We start from the raw sequence: 25,901 nt of genomic DNA, 5'->3' as shown, positions 1-25,901 counted from the left end.
TGAAAATGCAACTATTTGGTTCTTCCCTGACTTCACGTTGCAGGTCCAGAGGCAAAGGCGGACTTTTGGGGCAGTCATGAGGGAACTACGCAGATAAGAGATCAAATACATGATGTTGTTCCTGGCAAAATTAAGGGTCATTGCAGAGGGAAAGACCTGGTATTTTAACATGGCAGAGAAAGCATGGGAGTGGCTAGAGGGCTGGCGGACGGCAGGAAACAATTTCCAGCGCAGCCAGCGAAAAGAAAGGTAGAAAGAACAGCCGCTCAGCCTAACGGAAGGCGGAACGCACACAGCCGACGGAAATGGATAGAGCAAAACAGATTGGACTCTTGGGATGGGTACATAACCAAAACTATTGCCAGGGGCCAAGGAACATCTGAAGTGCTGGAACGATATTGTCAAGCATATCCTTTATGTAAAATTGGGTAAGTACTATAATTATGGGGAGGGGAGACTTCCACTGAACATTTCTGCTATCGGCAGGAGCGATAACAAGACCAAAAGTCTGAGTGGGTGGGAGCAGACAAGGATGGCTATCTATATTATCAGGCACTGGCCTATCCCGTTTTAGATAATACAGTTAAGGGGTGACAGGTGCTCTGCAAGTTTGGGAAGTTAGTTAAGCACACCTAGCAGGGTAGCAGGGAGGGGGGAGTTACATAGTTAGGGAATGCGGCATTGTTATAGCCAAAATGGGAAGGTTTATTTTGTGTTACAGGATTGTCAGGATGCAACATATTTACAGTGTTTATTACATGAAGTGGAGTTTCAGCCAGCAGGATGGCCAAAACAGAAGTTAGTGGCACACGTAGGGATGTTCCGACCCTAGGGCCACAGAAGCGGGCGTGGTGCCAGAGCGATATTAAATTGAAAATACATACCTGAAATGTCAACGGGTTGGGCAATTGAATCAAGCGTACAGCAGTACTACAATACCTAAATAGGCACTCCCCCGATCTGGTGCTACTGCAAGAAACGCACCTGAAGGATAACCTATTCAAAGCACTAGATAGGTATGGATATAAACTGGTGGCACAAGCAGGTTATACATTGGAGTTGAGAGGGGTGGGAATACTGATGAGGACAGCCCTTCCCCTAGCGGGTCCTGAACATAATTTCGGTTTATGTGCCACTGAACTTGCACTCAGCTACACTGTCGGGACTGGGCACCCTGCTCGTGGACCTCCCGCAGGGAATCCTAATACTAGGGGGGAGTGGGGGGCAGGGGGGGATGGATATGAATGCGACCATGGAAACAAAGAGAGACAGTGAATTGAAAGCGACTAAGGGAAGAGGGGAGGAGCAACTACGGGCGTTTGTGGAGGCCATGGGTCTAACGGACCTGAGGCGCCTGCACAATCGCAGAGAAAGGCAATATACTCAATGGTGCATGGCAGCTACTCCCGCCTTGACCATATCCTGATGCACACAGAGAGTAGCGGATTGTTCCGGAAAGCAAACATCAAAATAAGAGGGATTTTGGACCACTCTTTAGTAGAGGTGCTCCTCCAGGTCCCACCAAGAGTAGCGATATTGCCACATAGGAAAAGATCCCTGGGTTTGTAACAACAAAGATCTAGTCGAGCAGATTAAGGCGAGGGCGCAACTCTATTTCCAGGAAAACAAGTGGTCCGTAGACTCTGCATGCACCTTATGGGAAGCATTCAAACTGGTGATACGTGGACACAGGCAAGCACTACTGGGGGAGTGTAAAAAAGATCCAATGGGACAATTTGGAAAGAGGCCTAGATAATTTGGAAGCAAGAGCGCTAACAGGGGAAGACACTGATCCACCACTCCCACACCGAATCCGGCTTAAAGAGCAGGAAATGATGAGGCTAGATCCGTAGCATTAGCGAGGCAAAGGAGGTTATACGATCTCAGAAATAAAGCAAGTAGAATGATTGAATGGTTGCATGGTTGGAAAAGAGAGACAGAGAGAGGTGCTTTGTGGTGGAAATACGTGACTCCAACTGGCAAATGCAGACAACCAGGGAGGGAATAGCGTAGGCCTTTGCAGTTTATTACGAGGGAATATATACCTCAAACCCAGTTAGAACAAGTAACGATTGCAGAGAGTTACTAGTGGATGTCCGACTTCCTAAGCTACCAGATGCAGATAGGGAAGACATTGACAAAGATATCAAGGTTCAGGAAATTGAAGGTGCCATAAGTGACCTACAGGCCAGAAAGGCATTGGACCCAATGTTCTTCCTACCGAACTGTACATAGGTACAGCAGGAGTGGTCTGTGGTTCCATAGTTGAAGTTGAAGATACTTGAAGAGGCAAGGGAAAGGGGGTGCCTGACAACAGACCAATGCATAGTCACGGTAGTGGTGATCCTAAAGGCGGGCAAACCACGGAAAGAATGCAGCTCGTATAGGCCCATATCCTTGCTAAACTCAGAGGCAAACATTTTGGCCACGGTCCAGCTGAACCGTATTCTGGGGGTTACCACGACCCTGGTACACCCAGATCAATCAGGCTTTATGCCAAACTGGAGTACTAGGCTAAACCTTAGGCGTTTGTACGGGGTACTGCACCTGACCAAGTCCCACCCAGAAGAGGAAGCGGTACTGCTTTTCCTGGACGCACAAATGGCGTTCGATTGTATAGAGTGGCACTTCCTATTTGCAGTCTTGAAAAGATTCAAGTTTGACCCCAAATATCAGGCATGGTTCAAACTACTCTACACAAAACTAATGGCCAGGGTGCGGGTGAACAGCTCGGGTTACCGCTCTTTTGAACTGCATAAGGGGACGAGACAGGGATGCCAATTCTCCCCCATTTTGTTTGCATTAGGTAAGAGGAGACCCTGTAATGACCAGGATAATGGAAGAGAGGAACTTGGAAAAACGTATTTCACTGTTTTGCTGTATGCCACCAGGCCTCGATTCACAGTAAGCAGATTGTTGCAGATATTCAGATTATTTGGTGGATACTCAAGGTACTACATTAATTGGGATAATTCTCTTCTGTTCCAATTAACGGGTGGGCAGATGCCCTCACTAATGGGGCAAGTCCAACTACAAATCAAAGATAAATGTATGTACTTAGGTATTACGATAGGTTATCTTCCAGGAATTTTGATTCTGTTTTCCCTAACGCCCCAGCTGTAACAGTTAAAAAGGGACGTGGCACACTGGAGCGCCCTGACAATTTCATTGATGGGAAGAGCTGTGCTCTTTAAAATGACACTACCGCGCATACTGTATGTCCTACAAAATACCCCATATAAGATACCAGACACATTTTTCAAAGAGGTAGACCGTGATCTGAGGAAGCTCTTATGGGATGGGGAGGCACCAGAATAGCCCTTTCCAAACTCCAGAGAAGTGTTTATGAGGGAAGCCTGGCCATTCCAGACATTAAAAAATACTATTGGGCGTCCCAGATGGTACCAATTAACAAGTGGATCTACTCAGATAGGAATGACCTGGGGTACAGAACGGACCTTCTAGGGATGAGGCACAGGGGCTACACGGGGGCATTGTATCGTAAAGCTACGGTCAAGCTCACACACAAGCTTTCACACACAAGCAGTGATTAATGCATGGCGGAAAGCCGATAACTTCCTGGGGTGGGACAATAGAGTAACACAAAGGACCCCACTGTGGGACAGTGACATGCTACGAGAAGTGGTAGGATCCAATCCTGGAAAAAGCCACATCCTCGATATACAGAAAGATCATCAATAATTCGCCTGATCCACTAAGGGCATTGCGAGAAGCTTGGATAACCAATATTGGGCTCCTGGAGGATGATGACTGGTCCGAGGCAATGCAAGACCGAGGGAAGTAGCAATAAGAGTGAGAGTTCACTTGGTCCAATTGCGGATCCTGCATAGATCTTACTCTACAGGGGTGCTGCTGTGTAAGCTGGGACGGGCACCCACAGACCTGTGTACAAGAGGCTGTAATCAAAAAAGCACCTTCTTCCATATTATCGGGGGATGCCCGGCTATACAGCAATTCTGGGGAAAGGTGATAAGAGTTATGTCCGAGATCCTGTGGCAGGAAATTCCAGCAGAGGCCAGATGGCACATACTATGTGTAAAAAGTGATCAGACCAGGCAAAGATATAAAAAAAAACTGGTTAATGGTGGCAGCAATGGTAGCTAAAAGAAATATTTCCAGTCCGTGTGGGCAAGCCTCCTCCCGAGGATAGGGCAACAGAAGTCCGACTTAGACTGGTGTAGTGCTACCGAAAAAGTAGTCTATGACAGTAGAGGCTGCCCCAAGAAATTGGGGGAAATATGGAGCCACTTGTTGGAATACAGATGCCTCTGGAACATAGGGGAGGGAGGGAGGAGACCTGAAGTAAGGGGTGCATGTGAGTTGAATATCATTTAGAAAGTGTTTTTCAAAGTAAGCTTCGAATTGCAAAGCAGAACATTTGAAAACAGATTTGTAATGTAATCCTGGCAATACTTTTGTGTCTGAAACAATGTACGTTGTAACTAATAATGGTTAATTTCCTGGATTTATGCCAAAAAGGCTCCTGTAAATGATACTCTGTATACTGCAACTGACGAAAAGTTTAATAAAAAGATTTTCAAAAAAATGAAAGTGTAATAAGGGATTCCCATTGTTAACCTATGAGAGTAGTAGGCCTCGCAGCAGTGAAAAAAAATAATTTGGGTGTCTGTGAAAAACCAGGGCATGCAAAACATAAAAGTACATATCCTACCTTTTAGTTACAAAGTACCCTGCCCTATGGGCTACATAGGGCCTACCTAAGGGGTGACTTGTATGTAAATAAAAGGGGAGTTTAAGGCTTGGCAAGGGATTTTAAATGCCAAGTCAAATTGGCAGTAAACTGCACACACAGGCCCTGCAGAGGTAGGCCTGAGACCGGTTTGAAGGGCTACTTGTATGGGTGGCACAATCAGTGCTCCAGGGCCCACTAGTAGCATTTAATTTACAGGTATATAGTATACCACCTTTACAAGGGACTTACAAGTAAATTAAGAATACCAATTGTGTATAAACCAATGTTACTATGTTTCAGGGAGAAGCACATGCACGTTATCACTGGTCAGCAGTGATGTAGTGCTCAGAATCCCAAAGCCAACAAAAAGGTGATCAGAAAAAGAGGATGAAGGCAAAACATTTTGGGTGAACAAAGCAAACACAAGGAGATGATGGACGGAGCACTGAAACTTTTCAGACACTCACCCCCAGTCACAGATCTGGATTAAATCCATCATCATTCTTTAGCTCAATTCACCACCCCATTTCAGACCCAGCCATATGCAAATCAGACTTGACCCTGTAACTCATGGGAACAGTCCTGCCCGAACTGCCAAGCTGGGCTTCCCTGGACCGGAAACAAGCATCCTGGTACCACTTTCGGTGTAGCACCCCTCATCAGCCAGGCTAGCAAATGACCCATGTCTGGGCATACCCTGCCAACTTAGGGTGAACAAAGCAAACACAGGTTTTGGGTGACCCTTCAGAGAGGGCCATTTTCCAACAAAGTGCATACTAATTATAAGAAGATTTACATAGACTTTCCAATGATGAAGAGATAAGCACCGTGTAAGCTTATTTGAGCATTTTCAAACCACACTTTGGATACGTGTTCAGACCCCAGTAATTATTATAGGAAGTCAATAGATTAAGTTAGTGGGATTAAGTCTTATCACAAAATGACAAGCTCACAAAGCAACTTAAAAAAAACCTGAAACTCTTTTGTGAATATAAAGAGTAACACCATTAACAGCAAGGACATTTATGATGGAGCTCCACTGTTTGCATGATGGAGGTCCACTGTTTGATTGCGTTCATTAACCAGTACATGCAAGAAAGTTTATAAGCAGATTGGTATATTTGTCAAATAAAATGTATGATTTATTTGGTGATAGGTATACATTCCTATTTTTACTTTTAAACATTAGTTCAACAGAAAACGAGTATACCACTTTAATTCTCCAATGGATAGCAGGCAAACCTCAGACTGTTAACACTGATAAGCATATGGTATTTAGACTAGAAGCATATGTTTGTATGGTAAGCAAGCATTTGCGAAGTTGATGAACTCACTATACGCAAATGCTGTTGTCTGTGAAACCTTCTAATCATTACAATGACCCTCTACTAGCGAGCCTGTTCCCGGAACTCAGATCCTCCCTCCTAAAACACTCTGGACTAGGATCATAAATGCTTCTCTCAGTAAAGGTGATATTCCTGATTGCCTTTAAACGGGCCAAGTTACTCCGATTTTAAAGAAATCATCCTCGGATCTTCATAACTTTCGCAGAATTTCCAACATCCCCACCTTGGCAAAGCTCCTGGAGAAATGTGTGCTCACCCAACTCTGTAACTACATCGATCATTTCCACCTCCTGGACCATTGTCAATCTGGTTTTCGTGTGGGCCATAGTACAGAGTCAGCGTTGACGCACATCATAGATGATGCACTTAGAATGTTGCACCATAATGAGGCCTGCCTTTTGATCCTTCTCGACCTGTCGTCAGCCTTTGATACGGTCAAACACGGTAACCTAACTGACCTCCTGGAACACAGGATGGGGTTGTGTGGACCTGTACTTAATTGGTTCTCCTCTTTCCTTCACAATAGATCACAATGCTTCAAGGTGAACCAATCCCTGTCTCACCCGGGCCCGGTTACTCTTGGAGTTCCACAAGGGTTAGCACTATCTCTCACGCTCTTTAACTTGTTCATGGAGCCTCTGACAGAAATATTGAAATAATCCAAAATTCATTATCACATGTACGCGGACAATACTCAGCTTTACCTGAAGATCACTTCCGCCGAGGACGTTCAATCCCTCAACTAAATCCTGTTGGAAACACAATGCTGGCTGACACGCAATCACCTGAAGCTTAATGCTTTAAAAACTTAGTTACTCCTAATCTCTCCCCAGAAGAAATCCCTGGACATGAACCAATGGCTGTCTCAGATTACTGCCTTGAAATGTAGACCTCACCTTGTGGATTTGGCATCCTCTCTGGGGATCATTTTAGACAAAAGCCTAAACATGCAGAAGCTAATCAGTTCCCTCACCAAAGGAGCAAACTTCCAACTCAACATCCTCAAAAAACTCAAACCCTACCTTCCTGCTCCTGACCTTAAGGTTGCAGTGCAGGCCCTAGTGATTTCAAAGCAGGACTATGGAAGTGCTACGCTGTGTGGCTTGCCCATAGTGAAGACGGCTCCTCTTAGGGTTGCCCTCAATTCTGCTTCTAGACTCATAACTGGCACAAAAAAAGTCAAACATATCTCTCCGGACCTGTTAGCCCTTAATTGGCTTCCTTATGAAGCCCGGAGACACTTACAAATTGCATGCATGGCACACAAAGCCATCCACTACCAGACTCCGCAATACCTCACGCAGAAATTGGAGCCCTCGTGTGGTTCGAGAGCCTACAGAAGTGCCAGCACCCTATTACTCAAACCCCATAAATTCAAGAAAAAAAAGACCTGCAATCGTGCCTTCCCTGGTATCGCTCCAAGGATCTGGAACTCCCTCCCCCCCGAACTCAGGACGGATCCTTCCACGTTCCTCTTCAAGAAAGAAGCCGAAAGACTCCTAATGAAGAAATTCTTACCTCAGTCTGGCCTCCCCACTTGATGCCACGGCCTAACCGTCGATCCGTGGCCCGGCGGCCTGGACCATTTGAATGCTCGGTCTTTTCATGTCTGTGAATTTTCGCTTTGTATAATACGGCCTTGACATTTTATGACTCAGGAGAATGTTTGATCACTTTTGACTGTGAAATTTTAGCTGTGTTTACCATGTTGGAAATTTAAGGGTCATGAGGATGTTCGGATACCTATGATTGTGTAATTATCACTTCGTTTATTTTCTCCTGCTGTGATATTTTATGTATATGATTCCCTCTCTTTGGTTACTCTTGGTTGTTTACATGTATCCTCTTGCCACATATATTGTAAAGCACTCTGATACCCCCGATGGTCATGTTCGCGCTATATAAAACTTTAATAAATAAATAAATAAGTCTCACCTATGCACGAGCTAATTGGCTTTCCCAATGTGTTTTAGGCATGTTGTACATCAGCGTGGCTGCTGTTCAGTATGGCTAAACATTAGTTGCGTGGAGAATGGAGTGGAGTGTTGTAAAAAGAATTTGCATAGGGTGGAGTATCATGGAGTGGAGTAGAATGTTATAGGGTGCCTTGTCGTGGAATAGTGCGGAGTGGAGTGCTGTAGTGTTGTGGAGGGAATGGAGTGGAGGGCCACAGAGTTTCGTAGAGTGGAGAAGAGTGTTGCAGAGTGGAGGGGTATAGAGTGTTGCAGAGTAGAGTGGAGTAGACAGTTGTCGAATAGAGAGGTGTGGCACAGAGTGGGGTAAAATGGCATGGAGTGGCATAGAGAGAGTTACGTACAGTGGAGTAGAGTGTCATGGGGTAGAGAGTTGTAGAGTGGAGTACAATAGAGCATTGTAGAGTTGAGTGGCGTAGTGTGTCAGAGTAGAGTAAGGTGGCATGGAATGGTACAGAGGGAATTGAATGGTTTGTTGCGGAGTATAGTGTCGCAGAGTAGCATACAGTGCTGTAGAGTGAAGAAATGTGTTGTAGAATGGATTGGAGTAGAGCGGAGTGGCATAGTGTAGAGTGGAGTGTCATGTTGTAGAGTGGAGTGGTGTAGAGTGGAGGGGCCCATTGTAGAGTAGCGTGTTGCACAGTGGTGTGGAGTCAAGTGGCATGTCATAGAGTGGAGTCAAGTGGGTGAAGTGACGTAGAGTGTGGAAAGGAGTGGGAGGGCATAGAGTGGAGTATGCATGGTTTGGTAGCACACTGCCATTACAGATAACACATTTTCAATTGAAATGACCATTACATTTCAACAGACATACAGATTTTTGGTAAAAGTATACAGTGCACAAGCGATATGTGGAATTATCATCACCTAGTGTATTGATCTGGTGTGATCATATTAAAACGTTTGTGTCCACCACACATCAGAATTACATGTGCTTCATTTGTGCTTTCCTAATTCTGATATAGTCTGAAATATCTGCACAGTTCATTTACAGACATTTACATATTGTAGTGTGCTAAAAGAAAGCATTTCCTTCCACAGCAAGACTGTCACATAAATCCTTTCACTTTGAAGTCAGAAAAGATAGTAAACACCAAGCTACCAGGAAGAAAGAGCCTGCATTTGACCTCTGTCTTTGAATGCACAGTAAATATGATGAGATAAGAACAAGATTTAAATGCCTGTTTACAGAAAGCGAGCTATCGTGAAAGAATACAGTTAATAGGACATGCACCACAGGAGGGACAAACTCAAGCTGGACAGCCTAAAACAAATAAAGCCAGCATATAGAAAGCATGCAAATGTGAGTTACAAAACACAGAACAAATGGTAAGGAATGGCAGGAATACATTTACAGGGAATCTTTCAGAATGTCCCAAAAAGTAATTAGCAAACCAGACAGGTACGCTGTCTGATAGGCTTTGACCTAAAAAAAATGAACTTTGATAGACTGTGAATAAAGTATGTGTTTAAGCACAAAAAGTTAATAGAACACTCAAGCAAAAATCAAAACTGACACTTACGTTTCTCTTGCAATTATTTTGCTGCCGATTGCTGCTTGTATCGCTACTTCAAATAGCTGCCTCTGGATAGAATCCTTTAATCGTTCACAAATTGCTTTACCAGCAGAGTAAGCCTTTTCCCTGAAATAAAACAATGTTTGTTGAGTCACTAATAGATAATGGGAAAATGTTGTCATAGTGCACAAACCTCAATGCAATTTAAGAAAAACACTGAGAATGAAGAGTAGAAGCAACATTAACTCATTCAGAATTACCCACTAACAATAGCGGCCCACAACCCTGCCGTGGCAGGTCCCAAACCCGGCTGTGAAAGGAGGAAGGTTTTGCGTAAGGCTGGCTAGCCCACCATGTAAAAAATTCTAGCGACAGAAACGTCAACCAGAAGACAGGAAGACGTCATTGGGGAGAAAGGACTCTACTTTAAGGAGCTATATGATGCCTTTGGAGAAAACCAGAGATCCCAGGAAGCCACAAAGTAGATCCACCTGCTTTTGACCTAGACCATCACAATCTGGACATGGAATGTGAGGACCAGATACGAGACCGGAAAGACAGTCCAAGTGGCAATGGAGATGAAAAACAATAACCTTGTCCTACTTAGCATCAGCAAAACTAGACGAATACAGTCCGGGCAGAAAAGACTGGCTCAAAGAGGAATGTTGCTGGGTTCTGGACATGAAGAAGAGAACGCCCCACATACTCAGATAGTAGCACTGAGGCTAATGCTAGCAGCCAACAGATCTCTGGATGGGAAACCCATAGTCACAGAATCATCACAGTGACCTTCCACACAAAGAAAAGGAGGATCAACAAAAATGTTATCCAGTGCTAAGCACATACACATGACAGCAAAAAAAGAGGCAAAAGAACAGTTTTACAACAGACTCCAGTCCATCCTGGAGAAATGTGCCAAGAGGCACATTACCATACTGATGTGGGACCACCATGTCAAGATTGGAAGAAACAACACCGGGTAAGAAGAAGTCATGGACCACCTTGGCCTTGATGAAATGAACAAGAATGATGAACGGCTTGCAGATCTCTGTGCCCAGAACAATCTGGTGATAGGTGGCAGTGTGTTGCCACACAAAAGAATGCACAAGGCAATGTGGGTGTCACCAGACCACTCAAGAGAGAATCGGATCGACCATTTCTGCAATGCCAAGATATTCTGGAGGTCCCTGTAAGATGTGAAAGTGATAAGAGGAGAGGATGGAGTGTCAGACCATCATCTTGTCATGGCCAGGATGAAGATAAAGTGGAAGAAAGCATGGAGAGCAGAGACAAACCGACACCAGCAATATAACACCATCCTCCTCAAAGATGCACAGAAACTGAGTGAATACTTAGTTACCCTTAGCAACAAGTATCAAGTCCTGCAACAAATAGAGGACAAACACCCAGTAGAAAGTCAGTGGGAGAAGAGCAAAGAAACAGTGACAGCAACCTACCAGGCGGTACTGGGTCCCAAGAAACACCAGCATAAATATTGGCTCTCCACCAAGTTTCTCTGCAAAATCCAAATGAGAAAGGAAAAGAAATATCCAGTCAACACCACCCGAAAAAGAGCAGAAAAAAAATCTCAGGGCCAATGCACCAAAACCAACAACCAGGCAAAGGGAAGCTTAAGAGCAGACAAGCAAAGATTAATCAATGGTCTTGTCACAGAAGTCCAAAGAGAACACATGAAGAACGGAAACACTGAACAAATCAAACATTCACCTCCAGTAAATCAACAGTTTTTTTGTTCACCATGCCACCCCAGTTTGGACCCAGCCATATGCAAATCAGTCTTGACCCTCCTCCCTATGGGGGACAGTCCAGCCCATATTGCCAGGCCGGATCCTTCCTGGGCAGAAAACAAGCATTCTGGGACCACTTTTTGAGTTATCACCCCTCATCAGCCAGGCTAGCCTGAACTCAGTGGCATAGTAAGCACTAGACCCATGTCTGGGCATACCCTTAGGACTACAAAAAAAAAAAAAAAACAGATGATGGACGGAGTGCTGAACAAATCAAACATTCACCGGCAGTCACAGATCTGTGTTTAATACATCATTTTTTTTGCTCACTACACCACCACAGTATGGACCAAGCCATGTGCAAATGTTTGATTTGTTCAGCATTTCATCCATCATCTGTTCTTTTTGATTTTGTCATCCAAAGTGGGAGGGTATGGCCAGTTGTGGGTCAAGTGCTCACTGTGCCACTGAATTCAAGCTAGCCTGTCTGATGCAGGGTGATACCCTGAAATTGGTCCCATGATGCTTGTTTTCGGTTCAGGGATGCCTGGCAGTTTGGGCTGGACTGTTCCAAAGGGGAGCAGGATCAAGGCTTGATTTGCATATGGCTGGGTACAAACTGGGGTGGCGCGCTGAGCACAAAAACAATTGATTAAACCCAGATCTGTGACTGGGGTTGAATGTTTGATTTGTTCAGCATTGTGTCCATCATACTTTCTTTTTACAGAAGCCCAAGCTGCTGCAGCAAGCCATGGAAACTTAAAAGAACTCTATGACATAACAAGGAAACTCTCAGGCAGATGCAGCAGGCCAGAAAGACCTGTAAGAAGAAAGCTAGGAAGACAAACATGGTTAATGAAGGCCAATAACGAAGATGGGTGGAGCACTTTGAAGAACTGCTGAACCAGTCCATGCCGCAGTCTCTAGCAGACATACATCCAGTCGACAAAGACTTGCCAGTCAACTGCAGCAGACCAACCAAGGAAGAAATACGGCACGCCATCATACAACTGAGAAACGGGAAGGCAGTAGGACCCGGCAACATTAGTGTGGAGGCACTTAAGGCAGACATTGAAACAACAGTAGACATGCTCTGTCCAATGTCTGGAAAGATCTGGGAAGAGGGAAAGGTGCCATCACACTGGAAGGAGGAATATCTCATCAAGATCCCCAAGAAAGGTGACATGAGTAACTGTGCAAATGACGAGTGATAACTCTTCTATCAACCCCAGGCAAAATGTTAAACAGAGTCATCCTGAACAGAATGTAGGAACAGCGCTCAGTTGTGAGACCAGCAAGCTGGCTTGCACAAAGCTAGATCCTGCACAGACTGGATTGCAACACTGTGCATCATCAATGAGCAGTCAACGTAATGGAACTTCTCCATCCATGTCAACTTCATCGACTATGAGAAGACATTCGACAGCATGGACAGAGAGACCCTTTGGAAAGTCTTCCGCCACTACAGTGTGCCAAATAAACCTCCAAGAATTATCAGGAACTCTTACGAGGGAATGACCGCAAGATAGCTCATAGAGGACAATTCACGGAAGCCTTCCAAGTGAAGACCGGAGTCCACCAGGGTTATATGCGGATGCCTTATCTCTTCCTGCTGGCCATGGACTGCAGGGAGAAGAAATGTGATCCAGTGGGCACCCTGGATGCAGCTCGACGACATGGCCCCCTGCTCCCATACCCATCAGCAGATGCAAGATAAGACAGACAATGTTTAAGCTACATCAGCACAACTTGACCTTAACATCCACAGGGGAAATTAAAGATCCTGTACCCTAACACGTCCAGCACAGCTCCAGTCACTTTTGCAGGCAATGCACTGGAAGAGATTGAGGCCCTCAACTGCCTGGGAATTGTCATGGATAAGCAAAGCAGCACAGATGCTGACGTCAAGACAAGAATCAGCAAAGCGAGGGCTGCCTTCATTCAGCTAAAGATCTGAAGCTCCAAGGACATAATGCTGCAAACCAAGATCAGGCTTTTTAACACCAATGTAAAATCAGTCTTAAAGTATTGAACAGAAACTTGAAATACAAGAGTGACCACCTCCAACAAAGACCAGATCTGGTCGCCAAACACCATCAACAACAACGTCCCATAACATCTGAGTCTAATAGTCAAAACCAAACTCACACCCTCACCACTACTGGCACTACTGGGGTATGTTCTCCCTCTGCGGGTCAGCATTAGGCGTTTTACCGCAATTGCACTACTGTTGGCCAAGAGGCTGGTCCCTTTGCACTGGGGGAAGCTTCACTGCCATTGCTGAAAGCCTGGCTGAAGGATTTGATGTATTGTGATACTACCAGCGATATCTATTCATCCTTGCTGCCCCTTGCCTCCCGGCCCAAAAATATCTGGCAGCCATTTGGCTCCTATCTGTTACTTAATCCTGAACTCTCAGAGTGATGCGTCCCCCACCATTCAAACAATATCAATGATGGTTAGCCAGTTGTGATGTACCTTGGTAATTAAGATCTATCATTATATGTACCTGCACTGCTATATTTATTCATTGTTTTTGTTTTCTTTTTGTAAATATTTTTTCATGCCATATCTAGCAGCGTTATCTGTAATGCTAATTTATATGTTGATTTGTGGACATATAGTTATTATTGTGCTCATTATGGCCTTGTTTTTCTTCTATGAAAATTCTCAATTAAAAAAAAAACAAAAAAAACTACTTCCTATGGCAGTACACATTCCAACTTCCTGCCCATGAAGAAATCATGAAAAAAACACTTGAACTGGATATATCACACCCTCAAGCAAGCCTGCATCAAGCATCACCAGGCAAGCTGTCACCAGGAACCCTCAAGGGAAAAGGAAAAGAGGAAATCCAAGAAACACCTGGCTCCTAGGCCGTGATGCTGACTGCAAGGACATGAGCTGCACCTGGAATTAGATTGAAAGAAAATCCCAGGACAAAGATGGATGGAAAGTCCCAGTTGACGGCCTATACCCGAGGAGGGGTAGAAGGCATAAGTAAGTAAGTAGGTAATAGTGGTCCCCAATAAAGGTATAAGTGTACGGTTCTTGTGGTATTGAGTGACAGACAACGTCCATCCACCTGTCTCCAACTTCACACTCACATGTATGTGGAGGCAACACAGCTAAGGCCATAAGCAGGGACCCAAATGAAGACTTAACTAGAAAGCAGCACAATCAGATTAAGGAGTGTTTAGAAGATGCAGTATTGTATGTATGTGGCATTTGTATAGCACAAACCTAGTCAAAAGGCAGCAAAACACCACACAGGGTCAAAGGCAAGCATATATGCAACAAGGAATAGGAGAGGTAGCTGGGTTCTTGGAGCAGATGAATACTGGTACTGCATTGTTATGTAGTTTTCATTATATAAGTTTGTCTTGTAATGCGAGTGTGAGGGGCCCTGTCTCGAGGATGAATATTAGACACCTACAAAGAAAAGAAATACAAATTATATAGCTATGTAATTGTGAGAAAATGCCTCTTTTTTCGTGGTCACCGTTTTGGTTTGTCTGATGCTGCTAGTGTTTGAACTCGGGTACTGCTGTCAATTCACCAGTGTTGTACTCGAAGCACTAAAACATAGTCCAAATACCTAATCCCCAATTGCCATATTTAACTTTGATTATCTTGCTATCATCTTTCAGTAACAGATGCAATTTGTACATATCTGGACACAATACAAAACTTAATTATAAAAAACGTTTCACTTTGCATGAGGGGTGAAAATGAACATCATTCCTTCTTATTAATGTTGGGAATTGGGAGTAAAACAAAAAATAAAAGGATTAGCATAAGTAAGGGATATTACAAACAACATTCAATATACTGTATGGTACTTCTGAAAAGCACACGTTCACCTCAGGGTATTGCTCTGCGCAATATTACAGATTTTCTTTGTTACCAAAGTCAGTCGCACTCATTATAACCACCTCAGAAGAATGAAAGTTTGAGTGGACCGGCCAGGATACAAACATGTGACCATCAGGTCGTAATCAAAGTGGAGTGTAGGAGACTCCCACACTGCTTCCTGTGGCGCTCCTAAGGGGGTAAGAATCACCCTCCCAAAGTATTTTGATGTGGTATAATATGTAAATGGAGAGGAAATCAGTTCATGATCAAAATCCACAATTTATTCGCAGGGTCACATATACATTCATAGCAACTCCATTAGTGAATGAACAAAGTCTTTAAGTTGCACGTAACACAATCCCTATGCATTTCGGGACTAGTGTCCCTTCATCAGGGGACTCGGTTGATATCTGTAAGGAAATAAACACGAATTCAGGAGGTTGGCACAACCCTACAATCTTAAATGCTACAACTGAAAAGTGTTTGTGAGTCGGTGAAACCAGCCAAAGTACAGTAACGGAGGTGAAATAGTGAAATAACCAGAGTCTTGGACATTTTCACTAAATACGATAGAATGAGAAAGTCAAAAACGGTTGCGGGGTGTAACAAAGACAGACACAAGGCTAAAACAGGGTCCGGAATAAAGTAACTGGAAAACAACGTAAAGGTAAAAAACGGTGTGGTCCCAATGTCGTGGAGTTAAAGATGGGGGCGACGTAGCATGCGAGGCAAGTGTGCCGAAAGTTAATGAAAAGGTAAACTTCAACGCGCCAAACACCCAAGGCATATCAAGTGGCCGCAAAATCTCACCATACTCCTTTGTTTGCATATCAAAGAGCCAGTAACCTAAAGAATCTTTTGGAAAACCAAACGAGTTACCGAATGCAGTGTTTGTGGGAACCAGACCGTGCCACAACTGTGGCAACTGCAATAACATTATTAAAGGTAACGTCATCAACCATCCATCATCTGGAATACCAATAAAATTGCGGACTAATGCAACTTGTGATTCTAAGAATTTGGTATACCTACTGAAGTGCCCTTGCGGCTTACCATATGTCGGAAAGACCGAAAGGAAAGTTAAAGTTCGTCTTACCGAACACAAAAGCACCATAAGGAACAAACCCTTGATATCACCCTTAGCTGCACATTTCACTTCATTTCAGCATAACGTCAGCCAGTTAAGGTTCCTTGTTCTGGAGATTGTTCCCTCGAGACCAGGCATTGACAATCGCAAAAAATTGTTACAGCGTGAAACCTTTTGGATAAAGAAACTGGACGCTTGTCATCCTAAAGGACTCAATGAGAGGATTGAGTACAGTTGTTTCCTATGAACATTTGCCTCTCTTAATTCCCAAATCTTTTTCACCCCCCATCCTACTCTTTCATTCACATTCTTCACATCTTTTTGAACTGAACTTTGCATTTCTACTCATTGTGAGTTTATCAGAAGTTTCTGTTTCTTCTTTTTTCTCTTTTTCCTTTTTATAATGTTCGTCTATAAATTTCCCAGCTACAGCACTAATTTCCTTTACTTAGATTCTACTTCTTACTAGCGAGTGAAACCCGCTAGTCGGACACCCCAAGGAGCAGAATATTTAAGCCGCAGTCCAGCCGCTGGGTTTGCACCACCCCTGTAAACAGGGGGCCATGGGACTCCAACATCCAGATAGTCCTGAGTATGGGGCTTGCGCGAAGGATTGAGGACAGCAGCAGTGTTTGGGGCTCATGTTAGAGCCTTAGAATCCAGCATACATGAATGAGTGCATCCATTTGGGACTAAATAAAAGGACTATCTTTCCCACAATGCAACGTGTTGTGTCATAATGAATAGACCACAAGGGCGCACGATATCGCTAAACGCAAAGAAAGCCACAACTAAGCACTTTATTGATGGCCCCTGAAGAAGAAATTTTCGAAATGCGTCGGGCGAATCAAGTGCTTTAAATTCAAACTTGCTACTGCCCATACCAATTATCGCTGTGGGGAAGGCGCACGCAAGTTCGAGTGAAACCCGCTAGTCGGACACCCCAAGGAGCAGAATATTTAAGCGGCAGTCCAGTCGCTGGGTTTGCACCACCCCGGTAAACGGGGGCCATGGGACTCCGTCATCCAGAGAGTCCTGAGTATGGGGCTTGCGCGATGGATTGAGGACAGCAGCAGTGTTTGGGGCTCATGTTAGAGCCTTAGAATCCAGCATACATGAATGAGTGCATCCATTTGGGAATAAATAAAAGGACTATCTTTCCAGATATCGCTAAACGCCGGGAAGAAAGCCACAACTATGCACTTTATTGATGGCCCCTGAAGAAGACATTTTCGAAACGCGTCGGGCGAATCAAGTGCTTTAAATTCAAACTTGCTACTGGCCATACCAATCATCGCTGTGGGGAAGGCACACGCAAATTCGAGTGAAACCCGCTAGTCGGACACCCCAAGGAGCAGGATATATATATATATATATATATTCACAAAGTCACCGAACGCCAAAAAAACAGCGCAATTGCACTCCGCCCATACATAATTTATCGGCGGCAGTCCATTGCAGTTGAAATCAAAAGGATTTATTCCATAAGCATAAGGATAATTTATGTATGGGAGGAGTGCAGTTTTTTTGGCGTTTGGTGACTTTGCATATTAGTTAGTAGGGTATCTCCGGCCCTAAAGTGCACCGCTGCTAAGAGAGTCCCGGCATTTTGGAGGCTGTGAAACTGTGTATTATATCGAACAAACATTTTGTCTGATAGATTTGAAATTGCTTTGGGGTCACATACTGGCATTAGATTTTAATGATTTAACATTATTTTCTGCTTATATACAAGATGCCATATATGTATATATTAGTAACTTATTACTATGACTTCAAAATTGCGATATTTGCACAGCATTTCAAATTACAAAGTTTTTTAGAGTTTTTTATAGAAATGTATATATATTTTTATAGATCACTATATATATCTGTTTTACAAATTTTAAAAATGAATTGTATTTTGATTGTGGCTTCAATAACGCATTTATGCTGTTATTCTATCTATGTATATACGTATCATGGCACTAATTTAGAGAAACGACTGCCTCAGCCTAAGCTAGGTAGTGTGTCTTTTATGTTTATTTATCACGTGGTTGCAAAGAAAAAAATGCCCGGGAAAAACTGATAGTACTTAAGCCATTGTGAACTTACTGACTAACGATCTGTGAACAAGGGCGGACGCCCGAAACGCGTAAGATCTGGTGGCCTTGAGCGCTAAATAAATCGTTTTTTTAGCCCATAACGGACGTTGGAGTGGCGTGGCTTTCTTTCCTTTACTGCTGTGGCGGCTGCTGCGTGCTGGTTGGGTGAGAGAGCTGCATTCGTGCATATATATATATATATATATATATATATATATATATATATATAAATAACCTACTAGAGTCACAAGTAGGTAGTTATAGATAAGAGTTTCCATAGGAAAAGTATTTGTTTTGCCAATAACTTTGGCGCCGTTTGATGAATCCTTGCAAACTATTTGAAAATAGTCATCTACACACTCCAGCTGCTGTGTTGAAAGTTTTGGGGTGATCCGTAAAGCGAACCGAGAAAAAGGGCTGGTCCCAAAACACATTTTCCCCATGCAATTTCCCGTAGGGATTTTGAACATGACTACAGGCCGAACCGCTGGACAAAATTGCACCAAATTTGGCAGAAAGATAGCTCTTGGTCCAGAATGAGTGCTTTTTTGTTATCTGATGTTCAATAGCTTTAGAGCGATTAAATGGAAATAACATTCGTATATCTAGGGACGCAAACCCTCCCAATCTCATGCAGAGATCTGGTTGGCTGCCAATGAGGAATCGTTGGCAGCTATTTTGGACTTGAACAAAAAATAAAAAGGGGACAGGGTTAGAATTCTCTGACCCCTTAACCAGGGCAAAACCCCCTTTTAAAAAATAATAATAATTTTGCTGCAAAATCGAGTCATTCGCAAATTTGTGGCAAAAAATAATTTAAAAAAAACAAGTGCGGTCTCCCGCGCTTGGTTTCAGTTTAGCCCCGGGGTGGGCCAGGTCCCTGGGGTAAATTAGTATATTAAAATAATAGGATGTTTTTGAGCCCTGGGGGCCACCACCACTGGGACTTTATGGGAATATCAGAGGGGATCTGGGCTGACCATCCTCAATTGAGCTCTTTGAAGACTCCAGGACTAAATCCTCCTCGGGACTTTTTTTTTTTTTTAAAGGAGTGGGGGCACACGGGCCCCCCTCCTGGGTCTTTTAATGTGCCCGGGGGACAACCACTTCCCAAGGACTAAATTAATAAACAAGTCTGGTGGCCTTGTGGACCTAGGGGACCACCACCTCCTAGGGTCTGCTCCTATCTCCTGAGGTGCCCACCATGAGGAGATAGCGGTTTACTTTTGCTTGGTTTAAGTCGCGACATTTCCCACCAAGTGAGAACAAACATTAACTCCTGTCCTAGCACACGGGTGATATCAAGCTGCTCCCGCTTGCTGGGAGCGGAGTTTTCATCGGTTTCCCTGCCCGCTGGCATGCAGGCAAGGAAACAGAAGAAAGATTGCTCCTCCACACAAGGAACTGCATATTTAGCAGCTTCCTGATTGCAGGAGCAATGTCGACTCTTGCAGGGAGGAGAGAGCCGGCGCGGACTGCGGGGGCATTGAGGCTCCCCCAGCGGTCCCCATCAAAGCACACTGGGTGCTTTGGGTGGGGCCAGTGCAACCAGGTAGTCATGGCTGGGCCCCAAGGGATGGCGTCCCCGGGGCCAGAAAACGGCTAGAGAGAAGGGGGCTGCACCTACCCCCAGTATTATTTTTTTTAATGGACCCCAAGGAGGTGGTGGAGCCCGGGGCCAAAAAAAGGCCAGGAGAGGGAACTGCACACCCCCTCAGTATTATTTTTTTTAATGGACCCCAAGGAGGTGGTGGGGCCCGGGGCCAAAAAAAGGCCAGGAGAGGGGACTGCACACACCCCCAGTATTATTTTTTTAATGGACCCTGAGGAGGTGGGGGAGGTCCACACGGCCCCCCTGCTTATTTTTTAATTTAGCCCCGGGGAGGTGGCAGTCCCCAGGGCATGGTAAAGCCCCACAAGGATGATCCACACGGCCTCCCTCCTTTAATAACATAATACCCGGGGAGGCCAGGTCCTTCTGCCAACCCCCACCACACACGGGCAAACACCATTGCATGGTTTGGGCGCATATAGTTAGGAATTTTTTATTTTTTTTTAAACATAGAAATTTTGTTAAAAGAACCAAAGGTTACTTGGACGTTATTGTTAGATTCACAGTTTACTCACACAAAACCACAGAAATTCAGCAGTTATAGTTATGGTTATTTCAAATAACTATAACTCGTGCCCCAAGGTAACTATAACTCACACCCTCACCACACAGTGCTAATTAACCCATATATTACATATTACATCACTCATGACATCTTGTATCAGATTATTGTCCCTCACAGAACAATTCCAAGGTTTTTTTGTGAATCAGAAGCTTATGCATACCAGGGTACTGACAGTCATCAGTTGATCATACTGGTGGCTTGCGCGTGCTTTACAATTTAGTTTCAAATGTATTTTATTGGTTTTTCCAGCAAAATGAAAAAAAGACATAGTGATAAGCAGTAGAGGCATTAGGCATATACAGCGGGCGGGACAGACCAGCATGTCTTCCCTGAGATTAAATAACAAAGCGGGACATATATGCCAAGGAGATAGTACGATATCGTAAATGCAAATGTCAGGCATTGTAAGAAGGCAAAATAATAGAAATAACAATAACCGAAATTCCCCGCCCAACTCGGTCCCGGTCCTCCCTCCCCCACCCCAACCAGTGTGCCATGAGGTACCAAAATATCTATAAGCTGGCCAGCGAGGATTAGTGCGAACTACCAGGATGTCACCGAGAGTCATGTGTGGCGTCTGTGAGGCGTAGAACTCTCAGATATTTAGGACAGGTGACTTCATTGAATTCTATGGACAGGAGGGACAACAGTGGAAGCCACGCTTTCCGAAATGCATCTGTGGAGTTGGTAAGTGTTGCCTGTATGCGTTCCATCCCGAGTGTGAACCAAAGCTTGTGGAGCCACCCCGTGTGCGTGGGTTTAGTCGTTGAGCCCCACAATGATAGGACATGTTGCGTGGCAGCCTGTATGGTGATCCCCATCTGACGACCCCGTAGTGATTTCAGAGGGAAGGTTAGTGCATTGGGGAGACCCAGTATGGAATACGCAGGGAATCTCGGGATTTCAGTCTCAAAGGTGGAGTCAATGTCATTGAGCACCATCTCCCAGTAGCTCCGAACCTCCCGACAGTCCCAAAGTAGATGGGTTAGGGTGCCCCGCTCCCCGCAGCCCCTCCAACAGAGCTCGCTACGTGATGGATTACCTTTGTGAAGCCGGACCGGGGTGAGGTGCCAGTACATAGCCAGTTTCACTGCCGCTTCCCTTGCCGCTGTATTATGTGTGGTGTGCGAGGCCCTATAGTATACGTAGCGCCATTCTTTAGCTGTTAAATTCCTACCTAGTTCAGTCTCCCAGCGCCTCTGACCTGGTGTTTTATCTGGAGTGTGTGGCGGTGTGAGCATTTTGTAAATTTCTGAAATGAGGTGTTTATCCGTGTCCTTGGTGAGTAACCATTTTTCAAAGGTCGTCATAGGGCGACCCACCATGGCGGCGGTATCTGGGTCAGTGAGCCAATGTCTAAGTTGGAAGTACTGGAAGAGATGGGGATTCTCTATGTCGTACCCTTGTTTGATGTCAGCGAAAGGAAGAAATCCTCGTAGATCGAAAAGGTCGCCGGCAGAGCGACATGCAGTACCGCGCCATTGTGAGAATGCGCCCGGGTCATTGCCCAGAGGGAATTCTGGGTTATCTAGTATGGGGGTGAATGGGGAAGGAAATGATGTCAAACCTCTCCTGAGAGCAACCTTATCCCACACTTGTAAAGTCGTGCGAGTTATAGGTGACTTTAATAAGTAACGTGGTCGATGTTGCCTGGCGAGGAACGAAATCCTACAAAGCGGAGCCTGCGCCATAGCTCTATCTTGGAAGAGCCATCTCTTCTCCGATTCCGGCCTATACCACTCCACTAAGTAGCGGAGTTGAGAGGCTTGGAAGTACTGCAGCAGGTTGGGGACTCCGAGGCCCCCCTCATCCATGCTGTTGTACGCTAATTGTTTATGTACACGTGCGCGCTTCCCTTCCCAGATGAAATGATGGAGAGCGGCCTGTAGATTTTTCAGGGTGCACGCCGGGGGCGTGATCGGGATGGTCTGGAAGAGATAGAGGATCCTAGGAAGAATCGACATTTTCACAGCTGCCACTCTTCCCAGTAAGGAGAGCGGCTGTTTTGACCAGCGCGCCAGATCTGTCCGAATCCGGGTAGCGAGGGCTTTGTAGTTGGTGGATACTGTCGATTCCATTGAGGAGGTGAGGGTAATCCCTAAGTACGGGACCTGGGCGACCAGCTGAAGACCGCTCCTTTGTTCAGTGGCAAATCCGCGTGTCTGTGCGTTTTTGCCCAGCGGCAGTATCAGAGATTTACCTCTGTTAATGCGGAACCCCGAGACGGAGCCGAATGCCTCGAGTTCCTCCATGAAAGCGGGTATGGAGTTGTCTGGGTGGTCAAGGGCGACTATCACATCATCTGCATATAAACTAACCGTGTGAGGTTCGTTTCGTTTCCGAAGGTGATACCCTTAATGTTGGGGCTGTCCCGAACCTTCTGGGACAATGGCTCTATAAACAGAGCAAATAGAAGGGGGGAAAGGGGACACCCTTGTCTAGTGCCGCGCTGAATTTCAAATGGGTCTGAGCGTAGGCCGCCCATCCGGACTCTAGCTTGGGGATGATGGTAGCAACCTGCTATCCAAGAGCAGAAGCGGTCACCCAGCCCGAAACGCCTCAGGACCTGTTGTAAATATGTCCAGTCCACGCGGTCGAACGCCTTTTCCGCATCAATGGCGAGCAGTGCGGAGTCTGAGGCTTGAAAATGCGATTTGTCAATTAGATGAAGTACCCTTTTAGTGTTGTCGCTGCACTGCCGGTTGGGCACAAAACCCGATTGGTCTGGTTCCAAAATCCCGGGAAGGCAGGGGCCAAGGCGTGCGGCAAGAACGCCAGTAAAAAGCTTTAGGTCAAGGTTCAATAGTGAAATAGGGCGGAAAGCAGAGCAATGTGTCGGTTTCTTACCGGGTTTTGGCAGTGCCACTACTTCCGCGGCTAGCATGTCCGAGGGGATAGCGCCTGGGCCCTCGAAAGAGTTAAAAAGGCGGGTGAGCACTGGAGCCACAAAGCCGGCTGAAGATCTTATAAAAACCTGCCGAGAATCCATCGGGTCCCGGGGACTTGAGCGGGCGCAAACAGGATATGGCTGCCAGTACTTCATCCTGGCGGATGGGGGCATCCAGAGCGTCCGCATTTGCCTTGGAGAGCTCGGTGAGGGTCGTCGTATGCAAGTATGCATCTATTATCGCAGGGGATGTCTCTTCTGCCCCGTATAACGAGGCATAGTAAGAGCGGAATGCATCGGCCACGTGGACATCTTCCGTGAGGACTGCCCCAGCGTCGTCTGTGAGACCGGTAATTTTAGAGCGTTGAGTCTTGGCCTTCAAGGCACTGGCCAATAAAGGACCAGTTCTGTTACCCCCGACATAGTAGGTATGTCGAAGGCGGAGAGCCGCGAATTCCGCCCTATCGATATCCAGGCTGGCTAGTTGGACCCTAGCCGCTTTTAATTGCTTCCAAACCTGCGGGGCGCAGGTGCGACTGTGGACCCTTTCCAATTCCGCAACACGCGCTGTGAGGTCATCCCTCTTGATTTTGCGATCTTTGGCCTCAGCCGCCAATATGGCAATTAATTAGCCGTGAACGACCGACTTCAGGGCTCCCCAGAGAGCCGTCATGGAGATTCCCGGCATGTCGTTAGTGGCCAGGTAGTCAGTAATGCAATCGCCAATTCTTTTAGTGACGTCTGGTCGCTGCAATAGGGTTTCGCGTAGGCGCCATGAGCCCCGAGGGCAACGAGCCGCGCAGACTTTGAGCGACAGTTCCACCGCGTTATGGTCGGAAATGGCTGCAGGTAGTATGCTAACATCCTCAAGTGTTTTGAGCAGTGCCGATGAGCCTAGGAAATGATCGAGCCTGGAGTATGTGTGATGCACATGCGAGTAAAAGGTGAATTGCGATACCGTCGGGTGGTTGGCCCTCCAGAGATCTACCGATCCCCTATCTGTGAGCCATTCAAGTCCCCCCGACGAGACCGCACCTGTCTCTCCATACCGGTGCCCTGACCTATCGGTATGTGTGTCCATAACGATGTTGAAATCTCCCCCTAAGAGTAGGGGTGAGTGCGAGGATTGAAGCGCCTCCGAGACAGCGTTTTTCAGAAAGGCCTCTTGTCCTGTATTTGGGGCATAAATGGATCCTATTGTGAGATGTGTATCTCCTAGCTGAAATGTGTGTGCTAACAGACGGCCTTTAATTTCCCCCACCTTGTCTCCCACCCGCCCCCTAAAGTGTTTAGATATTAGGATTGCCACTCCGGCCTTTTTCGTGGGGGTGGAGGAAAAGAGTTGTTGTGGGAAGGCTCGAGAGCGCATTCTATGCCAGTCCTTATGTAAGAGGTGGGTCTCCTGCAATAAGCAGATATCGGCCCCCGAATTTTCCAGGTAGGAAATAACAGCTCTCCTCTTAACGGGGTTATTCAGCCCTTTTACATTGAGGGTCAATAATCTAAGGATGGCATCAGTCATGGCCAAGTGGACATATGGCGTAGCTCAATGTCATCCTCCCATGTGTGTAGTGCATCGGCGCCTCAGATCGCAAACAGTAACCCCCTTTGCGACCTCGCCGACCCCTCTCGATCTTCCCGATGTGTTTAGTCGTCATGAATCGTAACTGGCATCGGAATGACATGTCAAATCTGTGTTCGATAGAACCCTTCTGGCACACTGGTTCCCGCCCTCGGACCCTCCCGTGACCCCAAAACTCCCCCCAAACCATCCAACAATCAAACTGCATAGTCGTGTGAAAAGTTAGAAAGCGCCCCCCCTCCTCCCGACTCCCCCCTCCCAACCCCAAAACCAAAGAAATGCATAGTCCCAGTCCTGTTAGTCCGCACAGGGCCGTGGTAGAATGTTCTGAAAGAGTCATCTCCGACGGCGGCCTCTCCGGTCCCCCCACCCGATCCCACCCGCCGCAAGGGCAGAGTATGTGCTATAGGCAATCTCCCCCGGAAACGGAATATTCACTCAGATGTAGAAGTTTCTTTGGCCACCTCTGCCACCGCTGTTGCGCGTTCCTGTGAGATGACAGAGGCGTCTGGCTTCAGGCGGTGTGACGGGGAGCGTTTAGAAATCACTGTCCGCCAGCCCCCCTTGGACGGTCCCTGTGAGTCTCGTGACATAGGATCATCATCTTCTTGGTCCAGTCCCAAGAGGGTGCAAGTGTCTTTAAGTGACCGTAACTGATGTAGACGTCCATTCCATTTGAATATTATACGAAACGGGTGTCCCCATGAGTAGGGGATCTCCTGGTGTCGTAGGAAGTCCGTCACTCGTTTGAATTCCTTTCTTTTTTGGAGAGTGATGGAGGAGAGATCCTGATATAGGGCAATGGGATGACCCTGAAATTGAAGGGGCTGGGCTCGCCGAGCCTCTCGGAGAATCCGCTCCTTTAATGGAAAGTCAGGGAGGAAAGCCAAGATGTCTGGTGGCGGGGCTGGGGCTCTTCGAGGTAGACCTA

General features: G+C 45.8%; 1 protein-coding gene across 2 annotated transcripts in view; it reads right to left on the bottom strand.

Annotated features, from left to right (window-relative positions):
* GUF1 (GTP binding elongation factor GUF1) overlaps positions 1 to 25,901 on the bottom strand; it is a 313,519-nt gene that overhangs the window by 50,533 nt on the left and 237,085 nt on the right. For both annotated transcript variants that reach the window (XM_078678240.1, XM_078678239.1), the window contains exon 16: positions 9,557 to 9,676. In XM_078678240.1, coding sequence (XP_078534366.1) covers positions 9,557 to 9,676 — 120 coding nt within the window. The remainder of the gene's footprint in view (positions 1 to 9,556; positions 9,677 to 25,901) is intronic.

This window comes from Lissotriton helveticus, chromosome 2_2 (genome assembly GCF_964261635.1).
Source record: "Lissotriton helveticus chromosome 2_2, aLisHel1.1, whole genome shotgun sequence".
Lineage (NCBI taxonomy): Eukaryota > Metazoa > Chordata > Amphibia > Caudata > Salamandridae > Lissotriton > Lissotriton helveticus.
This window is presented reverse-complemented; position numbering and strand designations above follow the sequence as displayed.